Genomic DNA, 15,352 nt, shown 5'->3' with positions numbered 1-15,352 from the left:
TTACTTAATCCGCACCCAAATTCCCTCACTGGGAACTCCACGATAAACTACGAACAAAATATAATACCCCGGCGGAGCCAAAACTGCCGACGCCGGCGCGGTAGCCACAACCTGGTACTGTCCCTTAGAAACACGGCTAACTTCTTTCTTATCCAAAACCACGAGACGCTGATTCATCGAGTACCCGTGCGTCGTAAACGGTGGCGGGTACATCGTCACCTTGATATCCGCCGTTCTCGTCCTCGGTCCCTTTAGCGTAAACACAATATCGAAATTCTGTCCGTACGAAAGCTCCGCTGCTTCCTTCGCCGACTCTTCTGTGATTTTTGGCCTGCGCTTCGCCAGCTCCGGCGCCAAGTACGGCGGAGCGAAAGCCTCGATTCTTAGCTCCGTTGGGTACTCGGCGGTGTAGTTGTACCCGACGTTGGTGTTGCTCCCGGCAATGAGGATCCTTCCGTCGGGGAGCACGGCGGCCGAGGAGTGGTACATTCGTGGGATTTCACTCCGTTCAAGCTCCTCGAAACGTTTATGGACCGGATGATCAGGTCGGTAAAGAAGAGGTACGTAGTTCGGATCCTCGGCGAATTGCCACGCGGCTGTACCAAGCTGAGCGCCGTTGACCAACAGTAGGTCACCGTTGGGGAGTATTAACATGTCCCCCATGACCCTCCGTGACGGCATCGTTTCCGTTTCCCAAACTGCGTTAGGGTCCGTTATGGTCAAGCGATTACAGTCGTTGAGGGCGGGAATGAAGTTGCCTTTACCTGCGAGAGAGTAGGCTTCCTGTTTGGCGCCGCCGCAGATAATGACCTCAGCGGGAACGACGTCGTTTGTGTTGCTGTGAAGATCGAGGCGGATGGGGAGGAGGGCGGACATGCCGGAGGCGGGGTAGTTACGGGCGCCGCCGGGCAAGGCGGGAAACTCCCGAACGACTTCGTGAGTTTTGGGGTCGAGGAGAATGGAGCGGTTGTTGGCGAAGATGAAGACGTTGCCGTCGGTGGAGAGGTAGACGAAAGGGTAGAGGTTGTTCTCGTCCAAATCAGTGGTTTCGTCTAGCATTGCAAGGAATGTCGCTTTATCGTTTGATTCTCCCTCCGCCGGTACAAACTCGTAGCTGTACGCTCGCCGACCCCCCACCACTAGGAACCGCCCGTCGTCTACGGTTATCTGTGTTGAATACCTTCACGTACGACACAAAATAATTAATGAAATAAAATTGAAATTTTTTTTAAAAGTGAAAAAATTATATTTTTAAAATTTAATAAATTTGAATTATAATTTAAAAAATTAATAAATAAAAATAGAGTTACCAAGTACATTTTATATTTAATTATTAAATTTTTAATTAATTAAATAAAAAAACTAACATTTTATGTATAATTGTCAGATTTTTAATTAATTAAATAAAAAATTATTTTAAGTGTTACCAACGGTACCATTATAATTTCTTTTTATTTAGTTATATTATCTTATCACTAATCATATTTGTACAACTATATATATATTACTGTCACATAAAAATTAAGTTTCAGCATGTTGTACTATTATAATTTTGTAGCCCAATCCATATATGCATTGAAATGGCTCTACTTGTTTAAAATGTTGATTAGTCACTTGGAAAATATAATATATGGGTTGGTAGTGGTAGGCGTATATATATATATATAAATATATGTATATGTTTGTAAATGACATTATTACCATCTTGGGTCGGCCAAGGGTTTTTTGTATTCTACGAAATCACAAGTGTCGCAGGGTTTAAAATATCGAACTGTTTTGACTCCATTGTCCCAGCCACCAGTTCCTATCATGCTACCGTCGGCTGTAAGACCTCCCGATGAGCACCATGGATCATACTCTAACTGTATGTATTATGTATATAGTAAGTACGTACGTAACCAAAATCATTCATGTATATTATACATATCTCGTCAGCCATATACTAATTAACAAATGATGCATATATATACAGTATAGATCGATTTGCTCAATATTCATAAATACAGAAATGATGTTACCAATGTTTTGAATAAGTACTACACACCTTGAGGGGCCTTATTTTGCCTTGGCGAAGAACATCAAATTCCACCCCATGAGACCAGCAATCTTCGAGTTGTCTATGAGTTTTTTTATCTCTGAAAGGAATACATTCACCATTGGGCAATTTTATGTCTGATACGTGGAAAGCTGAGGCATCATAGATTAAAACCTTATTGTTAGGAAGCACAATAATATGCATTGCTGACACACCACTATTCTTAGAAACTATGGTCCAATTCCCTTTGAAATTCGTCGGAAGATTCGGCGTGGCATTTGGGTCAAATTGCCCGTTATTTGAATCGTCCGCCGGAGTACTTGCACCGGGACTTGGTTTTTCTTTATCTTCTTTGCCACCGCCACCATTACCACCGCCACCATCACCACCACCACCACCACCATAACTACCACCATAATTACCATTTCCATAACCACCATCACCATTATTGTCACCAGGAGACGCTGGGGGATTATGGCCAAAGGAGAAGAAAGGAAACTGTGATGAGAAGAAGCCTTTTTCAGCCTGGTTTCCATTACCAATGAACCCTTCTCCACTGAATTGTCCGGAAAAAGGGTTGTGAAAGAAATTCTGGGCTAAGCCATGTTGAGTGAATAACAACACAATGATAACAAGAGAATTAATAGGAACCTTAATGTGAAATAATAAGGTAGCCATTGAAGAAACAAAGTTTTCTTCAATGGCAAAATGATTATAATTACAATCTATATAATTATAATTAATTAAAACTCACAAAAATCAAGTGTGTAGTTAGGTTGCTCTCTATCTTTTTGGTTCTCTTAGGCTTTGCTAGTTTTTCTCTCCATCTCTCTTCAAATTAAGGTCTCAATGAGTCAGTTAGCTAGAGGGTGGCCAAAATAGTAAATAGATATGCCTAGCTTGCTTTTAAATTGTTTAATTGGTATCTAATCCATTTATAAGTTATAAAAACAAAATTAATCCTTGTTTGAGGGGGGAAATTAAAACTATTAATTAGTTACTATATAAAAACACCAAAATACGGGAATTTACATTTATTACAATAATATATTTAATATAACAATATATATACATATAAACATTATTAATTATTAATATACAATTTGTATACCAATTTAAAAATAATTAAGATTTATTTCCTTTTTTTTATGATTTGTTTTTATTAATTTCTTTTATTTTTTAATCCTATGTTGGTTAAAATATTTATTTTGATTGGGAATATTAAAACACATTTCCTTTTGTGAAATCATTAATTCTCTCATTCGTCACATCTTACTTACCCGTGTCTATCCCAAACTAAAAATGTACTCCTATATTTTTATTGATTTTGTTTTGTTTTTTAATGTATGCATTTTGTATGTTTTTTTGGACTAATTATATTCTTTTTTGTTTTTTTGACATAATAGCGTGTTTTGAGCAGTTTGTTTATTTTTATTGAATGTATATATATAAATCAAATATTTATGATTATTAACTTTTATTCATTAAGATTATGGTTTTTTTTTATTTAGATCTTTTTTTATGATTCGAAATAATGTTTATATTATTTTTATGTTTTGAGTTACATAAATGTAAATTATTATGTTTATTTTATTTCAAAAATATCAAAAAATAAACATTATTGTAGGCTTTACAAACTGTAATTTTTTTTATGGTGTTTGTTTTTATATTTTATTTAGTTGTTGATTTATAGTAGTTATATACATGTATATTATTATGTTTACTTTATTCTATAATATCAAAAAATAAACATTATTATTGTACGTTTTTCAAATTTTAGTGTTTTTTTATATACAATTTGTTTTGTATATTTTATTTGGTTGTTAATTTACAAGAGCTTTTTCTTCTGTAATTTAATAATAAACATAGATAATTTTATTATGTACATTTATACCGTACATAATAAATAATTTTGTTTACTTTGCTAAGTACATTTGGTCAACCTTCATAACTTTTTTTTTCTTCAGAAAATACATTAGTCTTACATGATCGTGGCTATTGTAACAAAACCTTTTTTATTTATGAATTATTTTATTAATATTTGATAATTAATATTGTTTATTGATTTCTATAATTATTTGATATCATTATATATAAATATAGAAACTCTTTGATTTGGAATTAATTAAATAGCGTCATATATATTTTATTTTTGTATGTATATTGTATATTATTTTGTATTATCTTTGATTTTAATTAATGTATATACACAAAAAAACCCAACAAAATATTATATGCCTAGAAAAGAATTTCACTTGTTGATATCAATACTCAATACAAATCTATATTATTATAGGAAGATTTATATATATATATATATATATAATCCCAATAAATACATTCTGTTACCCGTAGGTGACTGAGTTCCAAAAAATCAAATTAAATGAACAAAAGCCATCTACTCTGGGCAATATTATTATGAACAAATTAAAAGATTATATATTAAGCTTAAGTTGAAAAAAGCTAGCAAAATAGGGTTAATAAATAACTTGTTTGAGCCATTGTCATAGATTGTTTAAAACTAGTGCTAAAGGAGAGTCGTTACGTTTATCTCATAATAATATAGATTATTTAGATGTTGGATTAACTTTTTCAATTTTCTCTCCAATTTTATAATAAATTCATATTATCAAAATTGTCTAATATTATTATCGAATCTAATAAAGCTCTCCAAACATGATCAAATAATGTCCTTTCCAACTAAAATTAAATATCAGAACGACATCGGTTGATGATCATCTCTATTGAAAACTAAGGAATCACTACAAAAAACAGGGCCTATACCGAGAACAAATGTCCTCGGTATAAGCTCGAATGTCCTCGGTATATCCTATACCGAGACAATGTCGTCGGTATAAAGTTATCGGTACAGCCGCGTCGGTAAAACAAAACTTATACCGACGACATTAAAAATGTTCTCGGTATTAGTTTTACCGAGGATAATGTCCTCGGTAGAAAGTGGAAAATGTCCTCGGTACAACAAACCCCAATTTCTCATCGTACTGGTATATACCGACATCTTGGTGGTATATACCGAGGACAATGTCCTCGGTATAGACTTGTCCCCAATTTTTTTTTTATATTTGTTATTCCCTTATTTATTTATTTACTTATTTATTTATTTATTTATTTTGAATTAAATATAAGAAAATAGAATAAAATTAAAACACTTATATTAAAGATATAAATAAAAACATAAGAGTGTATTCGTTGAATTAAAATAAAGACTTGTTTTAAACATGATAATGTAATAGTCAATTGTAATAAAATTCATACATAAGTCCTACTGAGTCGGTGCTCCAACATCAGGATCATCGGGTGGTGGTGGTGGGGCAGATTGAGATCCCGGGGTGATACAATGAGTCCGGACATGCTCCTCTAACTGTCGAAGACGCTCTCTCATCTCAGACAACTCTTCATCTCTAGTTTGTGAAGGACGAAAATCAAATGGAGTTCGGTCCCTTATGTTAAGGATACGTCCATATCCTTTCTAGTGGCCCCGTCGTTTTCCGAAGACATTTTGTACCAAAGATATGTCTTCATCTTCAGGCGCACTCGAAACTGGTGTGGAACTCTCAGTATCAGTTGCCTGTGTCTGCTGTGTGTCGCGGTATGCACGCAATTCCTCCTGTGATACAATGTATAATGTAATTAAAATTTTGAAACAATTAAAAATTTGAAAAATGTTTAAAAAAACTTAACGTACCCAAGTATTTTTTGCTGTCTCTGTCACCCACCCTGTGCCTGATTTATAGTGAGTATCCATCCAGCTATCCGGGATGGACTCAAGTTGCCCAGTCTCTAAATTGCGCTGTCACGTACATATATTTTTATAAAATTAATAATTAAACGTAAATAAGAAAAATAAACTAAAAAATAATTAATTAACTAACATTTTTATAGCGTAAGGTTGGGATTGACTGAGAACCTCCATAGCTAAGCTCTTTCAGTTTCTTTCTATTTTCCTTGTTGACCACAGAACGTTTTTGCAAAAAGTTATCGTTAGTAATATATTTAATTAAGATAGTTAAGTTTAGCAAGAAATTAATACCGTAATTTATGGGCGACGGAAAAAGTCAATTGCTTTTTGCCACTGCGTATCCGTGCAACCACCATAACGATTTTGTGGCCCATTAATCGTTAAGTGCTCTTTAATATCGTACTTCCAGTCAGAATACTTTTTAGCACATGAAGTATCAATGCCTCTCAAGATCCCAGGCATATGCCCTTTTCCATATCTAGTACGCCCAATATCAAACAAATCATCCTAATTTACAAACATTTATTAGTAAATATCATATATAACATAAAATGAGAATTAACATAAAAATACATAAACTACTTACTTCCAAATGTGCAAGTATTCTTTCTTTCGAGGCATTTGGTACTTTTGACCATTGAGGACAGTTCGGATCTGTGTACTGTCGAACAAGTAATCCGAGCTCTCTTGAGAAATTTGAGCTGTACTCTCCGATCTCTTTATATGTTCTTCCCCGCACATCCCACTCGAGAGGGAGAGGACGCCCCAACTGTTCCCTCTTTTCCCGCGTGTTCAATCCCTTATGGCGTCCACGTTTACTTGGAGGCGCTATTGTATGCAAATTCAATATTTTAAAATTAATATGGATTAATTGTTAAATTTTAAGGAGTATATCAATGTGTAAAATATTACCTCGTTCACAATCAGCTGGGATATCTGCCGGTCCACGTGGAGGATCGCATCCTCCACCATCACCCCCGTGAGATTGAGCAATAACATCAGCCATATCTGTCAAATTAATCGATATTAAAATTACATTTATCAGTTAAAAATGACAATATAAAATTATTTATTGTTAAAAATAATTACTTCAACATATTATAAAATTACCACTTAATTATCACTATAATAATCTTCACTATCATCATCGGTTTCTATGTGTTCATCTTCCTCTTCATCATCTTCATAATCAACCTCCTCCTCCTCCTCCTCCACTTCCTCTTCCTCCTCCTCCTCTTCTTCTTCCATTTCCTCCTCCCTCTCCTCCTCAATTGCAACATTATCTATCTCAACAAATTGTAATGGATCCCCCGTACGTTCAAAGCTGATTTGTGGCAACGGTCCAAGATCAACGAATAATTGGAAATTAGAGGAACTAGTGTCGTGAATAGTTTGATTAATTTAAACAAAATTTCTAAAATTTGTTTAAAATTTATTTAACTACTTTAGGATTAATTTTTATTTTTATTAAAATTTAGTTGCATAATGTTAATGTTAATTTTTTTTAATCTTAATTTTAAAATATATTATTTATATAAAAAAAATAAATTATTCAAAAATTGAAAAAAAATATTAAATAAAATACAGAAAAATTAAAAACAACTAACAAATAATATTAAAAACATATTTTTTTAATTTTAATTTTAATTTTAATAATGATTAAAACTAAAAAATATTAAATTTAATTTTTTTAATTTTAATTTTAATTTTAATAATGGTTTTCTAATAATATATTTGTTAATTTTATTTAATCAGAACTAACACATATTATTTTTTTACATATTAATTTAGTATTTATTAAATTACATATTTTACTTATGCTTCGTTGAATAGTTTGATTAATTTAAACAAAATTTCTAAGATTTGTTTAAAATTTATTTAACTACTTTAGGATTTAATTATTACTTAAATTATTTAATTAATGTTTATTTTTATTAAAATTTAGTTGCATAATGTTAATGTTAATTTTTTTAATCTTAATTTTAAAATATATTATTTTACTTATCAATTCACTATTTATTAAATTAGAAATTTTATTGAGTACTTCTACTAATATTCACAATATCTCTAAATTTTACAATTCTAAAAAAATATTAAATATGTTTACTAATATGTTTAATACACATAAAATTCACCAAAACAACATAGAATTTATTTTAAAAAAAATACTAATCAATCATATAACAATTTTCCAATTCCTAATATCATTTTTACTAATACATATTTTGAAAACCTAAAAATAAATACATTCTATCTAATATAATAATTTCATATTTTTATTAAAATTAATATTATATTATTTATATAAAAAAACATAAATTATTCAAAAATTGAAAAAAAAATTAAAAAAATACAGAAAAATTAAAAAAAACTTACCAATGCCTTCAATATCTTGCTAGCAATCTCTTTAGTCCAACAAAAACCGAATACCCAACCTTCAAACAAAAATTACAAAATATCATTATACAATTTCATAAATATATATATATATATATAAAATGAATAAATCGTTAGAATTACTTTAAGATTTATTACTTATTTAAATAAAATTTCAGGATTAATGTTTATTTTTATTAAAATTTGGTTGCATAATGTTATTGTTAATTTGATTTAATCATGATTAAAAATATATTATACAACTTATCAATTCACTATTTCTTAAATTATAAATTTTATTGAGTATTTTTAATTCTAAAAAAAATTGGGCAGCATAACGGCTGTATTTTCATATATCCCAAATTTAAAAACCTGCAAATAATACATAAAAAAATATTCAGTCGCAGAACATACACAAAGCAATACAAATACATTGTAAATGACTATATAATTTATAATTATTACTCTAAATTTTATTAATTATTCAATTTTCTATTTAAAATATCATAATTCTACTAAAAATTAACAACAAAAACAAAGCATCAATATTCATCAACACTAAGAATAAAAAAATTAACAACAACAACAAAATTCAAATTAAATAAACAAAACTCACTCTAATAATCAAAATTTATTAACCAAATCTAATAATCTAAAACTAAAATTATTTAACTCAATCTAAAAAACAAACAATCAAATATTAAATTTTCATATAAACATATATTTATAACTAAAAGTCAAATTATATACCTAAAAAATAAATTATTAAATTAATAAATTTTCATACTAATAAATTAATTATTTATCATAGGATTAAACTAACTAAATCTTAAAACTATATATGTATTTTACAAAAATACTACACAATATATTATTTCCTCTAAATTGGATATCACTAAATTTTTAACTAATTTTCATCACAAATTATTATTTTTACCTATTTTAATTACATAATCAGAAATTATATATATAATATAACAAATAACAATATATTAACAATATTAAAAAAATTATAAATAAAACCCTAAATATATTTATGCAAAAAATATAAATAAAACCAAAAAATTACAAAGAAAATGTGAAATACCTCTAAAACCGCTGGTATACAATGCAAAACCTGAAAAAAATACCACGAAAAACTCATTATAAAAAATCAAAACTGAAAAAAAATTTAACAATTTATACAAAAAAAAAAACTGAAATATTTGTAAATAATTACCTCAATAAGCCTTATAGCCACTTCAATCGCCTTTGGAAGGGAAACTTTGACCAAAAACAAAGTTTGTGGGGGCCGAAATCCAGGAAAACAGAAATGGGGGGCGGAGAAAACGGGTTTTGTTTTTTTCCGTTTCAGAGAAATGAGCTCTCTGTTTGGGGAAGATGAAGATTATAAAGACCCTATACCGAGAACATGTTCTCAGTATAGGGTCCTCGGTACACAAACTAAAATGAAATAACTGCGTAAAAAAGGCGGGAGTCTGAATTAACTATACCGAGTACACGTTCTCGGTAAAGACCTCGGTAAAGACCCTATACCGAGAATCTGTTCTCGGTATAGGGTCATCGGTACACAAACTAGAATAAAAAAACCGCGTAAAGGAGGCGGGTGTGTAAAAGATCTATCCCGAGAACTTGTACTCGGTACGATGTTCTCGGTACAGGACGTTTTTTTTGTAGTGAATTGTAGTTAGATCTTTATTTTTACGTTGAGGAACTACACTTACGTTATATGCATATACAAATGATCAAAGTTTTTAAAGTATAATGCTTTTAGGAATTTAAAAGATGGAGTTCTAGATATCAATAATTTAGCTTTTGATAATAATGGCGGCATATTTCATTTCGATCGAACTCAGTTATAATACTAATAAATGATCTTTAATTCTTTCGAAATGACCCACCCATTACTTAATTAATAATTGTCAAAGTTTGCGACTAAATATATATGAATACAATGAAAATAATGTGCAAAATGAGAAGATCGAAAAAACTGATATAATAGTATTGTTATACATATCACGAAATCAAAATACATGAAGCAAATTAATAAATCTCTGCTTTTTTTTTCCTTCCACTTGGAATTATTAAGACTGGAATTCGAGTGAAATCATCAACGTTGATTTTCTTTAAGAAAAAGTGTTATTAATGTTAAATTATACATATAGCAGATTATTATCAATAATATGCATATATTCAAATGTAATTTCCAATAATTTATTATATGCGCCATCAGTTATATAATAAAGGTCTGATAAGTGATCATGAAGCACACCGCGCACACACCTAAAAACATTGAAAAGAAAACCCTAGAGTCGCTCCTCAAATTATAACTTGTACTTGTTATATATATTCATGAATGAGAATATATATACTGTTTTTAGTCCAAAAACACGTGATTAATGATATTCTCAATGGGTGCTTTTAACTACTGTGTTTTCAAGAGACTGAGAACTGCAAAATGCATGCACACGCGTGTACCAGCAGTAATAAGCAACCTTAAAAAAATTATTATTACTGTAATCATAACTAATTACATAGGGAATATGTATATGTACATTTATGAGAATTAACAATTTATAATTTTATAACGTAATTTTTATATGCATGTAATTTAATCTAGCTACCACTATAGGCTAGCTAGCTAGGCTTTGAATATATGTTAAAGCTTTGCTGCTAGCTTCTTCATTGATCACTTGATATCTCTCGATCTGGTGATTCTCAACTAAAGAATTTAATTGTTACTTTAAATATTAATCAAAATTAAGCCAAAAAAGTTAACTTATCGGATTACATTCATGGTCTTATATTGTTTTTTCCGTATGACTCTAAATAAAAAAGCTAGCTAAGAAATAAATCAAAAGAAATATACGTATAAACGATCATTTCTCTGATTAAGAAACACATGCTGCGCAAATTAATGCATAAATATATATATATATATATATGTAGCGCATATATCATGATCATTCTATTATGACAAAATATATTATTTGGATATAATATTATATATATATATAACATAAATACTTACATATGTTCTTCTTTAATTATATATATATGTATAATTTCTAGGAAAAGAAATGAGTTTAAGAGAAAATTAATGTTCAGGGATCAACATGCTTAATTAAACCTATAGAAACAGTTTTTTTTTTATTATTATTATAATTAATAATCTGTGCGAAGTTGCACCTGTGGTTGATTGGTGCACCTTTTCATGATCATGTTTAATAAAGTAGTTGTATTTACTATTAGACAACATGATCAATATCAGAGTTACTTAAACCAATGAATCTGACATTAAATATGTATATGTACAAAGTTAAATTAGTCTATTAATTTAAAAGGGACAACATGATTGCTGTATGTAATTAGATTCTTTCTGATCATAATTAACTTTAATTTACTTCTAGAAATAATGAACTACTACGTACTTGTGTTAAAAGTGACTATCTCATTTGTTTTATATTGACATTTGTATAAAATTGTATTGGAATAAAAAAAAAGGAAATTATATGCAAAAAGCCAATCATCTATAACTTTTTTCATAACACTACTATTCCATTTAAATTGATGAAACTCCAACAAAGTTCATTCATTGAAGTTTTCATTCATGATCATATCTGACAACTTCATGCTCGAACATTTTTTGCAAATATATTCCAAATTATATTCATCATAAGTAATAAAGCATAACATTGTAAAATTAAGAACCCACATATATACGTGTGCATTATTTCACAACCCACATACGTGTGCATTAATATTCAGGCATGGTAGAGAGATAGTAATATTGTCCATCATATATATGATCAATCGCATCAAAGTGACAGTCTCAGCTCCAAATCTAGTTCTTGAGTGTCACTTGATTCAGAATTCTGACTACCCAGTGAGTTACTTCTATGCTTTTGACTCTTGGACGTGCGCTGAGATTCCTGTAATAATATTGTGAACCATTATATATATTAGGATCATAATCAAGAGAGATCGATACATATATAATGCTATCATATACTACATATGTTTGTATTGTTATATATAAAGATGTTTCTAAATCTCTATCTCTCTCTATATATAAATATATATATATATATATTTATATAAATTCCTTTTTGTTGTGTCAAGGAAAAGCATGACAAACCTCTACGTCCAGATTGAGGAGGTGTCTGGTCATGCTGGGTTGTGCCGTATATTGGGTCTCTAACATGCCGTTGCTGGGGTCCCATCTGATTTCAAATCATATATATACATCAGTACACAATCAGCTGCAGGAGATATATATATATATATATACATATACATATTTATAGAAGAGAGAGAGAGAGTGAGGAAAAATGAGTTAATATGGAAAAGACTTTTCTGGAAAATAGACGTGGAAAGGAGATGCAAGAAAAGTATGGTACCTTGCTGTTGTAGTAGGTTGGGAATCTCCATATCTGATGTTTGCTCTTTCATATTCACCGAGTCCCATCTGTAGACGAATTTTGAGGAATTTATTATTAGCTAGCTAGGACTAAACTCTCCTCAAATTAAGCTTGGTAGAATTATACACGACTACACATTATTATTGCAGATTCATTACTTCTTATATATACTTTCATTTTCCCTAGCATAACTTGTGTTGATAATACTGATGATCATTTTAAAGATATATGTGTATATATATATTCCAGAAACATGGAATTAGTGGAGCTGTGAGATTATGTAAGTGCGTGTGTGTATTAAGCTAATGGATATCATTTGCAATCACAGTAGGTCATACCAAACTAAAATTAATGAAATAAATGTTCCATTAATATATATTAATTGTTGTTTCTCTTTTTCTCCTCAATTCGGAGAATACTTATATAAATTGTGCAAGAGTGTTGAGAACGATGGCTAATTTAGTCGCACAAGTACACTTATATATAAATATGGCTTGATCATGTATGACATATATATGCAACTCATTCCCCAACAGCATAATGATCACAATTCATAAAATTAAGAGCGAGAGAAATAATCGTGATATACTTAATTGTCTCTATATAACTAGTACAAGTAACGAAATTAGGTAGTTTATTTGTCTCGATCAGAATCATTAATAATGTAAAAGCAAAAATCCTAGTACTATATATATAGTTGCAGTAGTACGTACCATGATATTGGGATTGAAACCGTAGGAGGCTGAGGAAGACGAAGAGGAAGAAGAATACGAAAAAGAAGACGATGGTATCGCTGAATAAGCTGTATGGACTCTCATATCATCGGCCTGCACATACATATTAAATTTGTACATATAATTAATCACCAAAACCTCTTGAAAAAAAAGTCTTAAAAGAATCCAATTAATATATATATATATGTATATATAAAGTGAAACTCCAACAATTAAACCAAAACAAAATTTCATATATAATTTAAGAACAGGGATAGTATATAGAGAGCAAGAGTTTGAGAATTATTTACGTTGTTGAAATTAGTAGATGATATAGGGTAAGTGGTATGGAGAGAAGGATGGCCATAAGTAGCACAACCCATCTGGCCATGTAATCTGATCTTCTCCAATTGAGCCACTCCAAGTCCTCTTTGGGGTTGCCTTGGCTTCTCTGAGCTAGATTTCTTCCCTTTCCTTGATGATGAATTAGAATTCGAAGACCCACTTCCTCTTTCGTTTCCCAAGTTTGGCTCTCCAAAATAACCACTGCCCATCTTCTCTTTTTCTTCTTCTTCTTCGTCCAATGAGTACTGTTTTTCTACCTATAACTAGCACCCTCTCTTGATTATTTTTATGAAGAAAGAAGGAGAAGATATGTACTATAGAGAGAGAGGGTCTCCTTTTTTCTCTTTTTTTTTTTTTTTTTTTGCAAATCCCAAAGGGAAACTGATGTGTGTGTATGTAATCGATCTCTCTCTTTCTCTCTCGGTCTTCCTTTGTTTGGAACAAAAAAAACTTTCTTGGCAAACTGAGCTGAGAAATCAGAGATCTCGGAAAACCCTTTTTAAGCTGTTTTGCTCGGCCAGTAATAATTGCATCGCTGGATCAGATTGTGTGTAGATTCTAATGTTTTTTTATATATACCTAGATTTTATGCTCTTTTTTCCCTTCTCTCCTAGTCCCTCTTTGTTTGCCTTCTTTTTTGGCTTACTTTCAGAACTTCCATATATTTTTATTTTATTTTTTAACATTATAATATGAACAATTATTATCTATCTATTTCTTCCTTTCTTCATTTTTTTTTATATAAAAAATTAAAAAATTAATTTTCTCTAGTTATGGACTTTGGAGACTGCCACTTGAAAGTGATTGTCTATGATTTAAAGTCTTAAAATATTCCAATAGTTAAATCCCCTCCCATGTACTATCCCACCCACGCGCTTTAGAGACAAACATATAACACTAATCCATTTTTTTAATTGCAAAAGTTTTCTTTTTCTTTTTTTTTTTGAGGGGAAGTTTTCTTTTTCTTTACTATATATTAATTAATTATTACTTACACATAAATAATAATAATGCAATGAATACATGCCAATTTTTTATTTTTGAATACTTTTAGAATGTGGGTGTAGGTCACCATCGATCTAGGAAAGAGATGAGATCAGAGTGGTAGCTGGCATTTCTCATTAACACTAATTTTAAATTTTTATACCATATTAAGTATTAATTAGACTCATATTTTAATAAGGATATATATTTATTATACACATATAGCATTCTATCTTGGTATTTGGTTGTGTATATATATGTTACCATACCAACCTCTTTTTTTCCATTAATAATTAATTAATTTCCTTAAAAACCCCCAGCTGTATAAATACTTATTACTTTAATAGGACATTAGGAAATTTAGACCCAAAATTTTCAGATTTGAATTTAATTATATGTAGATTCTAGATAATCTTTTATTTGTGGACAGTAGATAAACAAATTCATCTTCTGGGGCCCGGAGTTAAGTTAATTATGAAACATTAATAACCCTGCCAATCTTTTTTAAAATATTTGTCACAACTAGAAAAAAGTGCAATGTGTCCAATATTAATAATTATTAATTATAATTCCCTTTAGTTATTGTACACGTAATCACTATAAATTATAATCTTCATCACATTAACCTCGGATTAATATTTTTTATTTATGTAAAAAAAGAAAGTGAAATGAAGGAGGTGAAAAGTTAAATATTAATAAATGTATTTATGGAGAGATT

The 15,352-nt window shown here is 30.1% G+C and overlaps 2 protein-coding genes across 2 annotated transcripts; both read right to left on the bottom strand.

Moving 5' to 3' along the window:
* LOC133795352 (aldehyde oxidase GLOX1) lies at window positions 1-2,713 on the bottom strand. The gene is made up of 3 exons (XM_062232805.1): window positions 2,045-2,713; window positions 1,702-1,862; window positions 1-1,180 (listed from the first exon to the last, which is right to left on the bottom strand). The coding sequence occupies exons 1-3, from the start codon at window positions 2,711-2,713 to the stop codon at window positions 1-3; spliced, it is 2,010 nt and encodes a 669-aa protein (XP_062088789.1).
* A 9,088-nt stretch (window positions 2,714-11,801) lies between these two features.
* Window positions 11,802-14,473, bottom strand: LOC133793764 (protein SPEAR1). The gene is made up of 5 exons (XM_062231049.1): window positions 13,617-14,473; window positions 13,306-13,419; window positions 12,572-12,639; window positions 12,310-12,394; window positions 11,802-12,103 (listed from the first exon to the last, which is right to left on the bottom strand). The coding sequence occupies exons 1-5, from the start codon at window positions 13,857-13,859 to the stop codon at window positions 11,990-11,992; spliced, it is 624 nt and encodes a 207-aa protein (XP_062087033.1). The 5' UTR covers window positions 13,860-14,473; the 3' UTR covers window positions 11,802-11,989.
* Between the last annotated feature and the right edge of the window lie 879 nt (window positions 14,474-15,352).

This window comes from Humulus lupulus, chromosome 8 (assembly GCF_963169125.1).
Source record: "Humulus lupulus chromosome 8, drHumLupu1.1, whole genome shotgun sequence".
NCBI classification, from domain to species: Eukaryota; Viridiplantae; Streptophyta; class Magnoliopsida; order Rosales; family Cannabaceae; genus Humulus; species Humulus lupulus.
The sequence above is the reverse complement of the archived record's forward strand: the minus strand, read 5'-3'. Positions and strand labels throughout refer to the sequence as shown.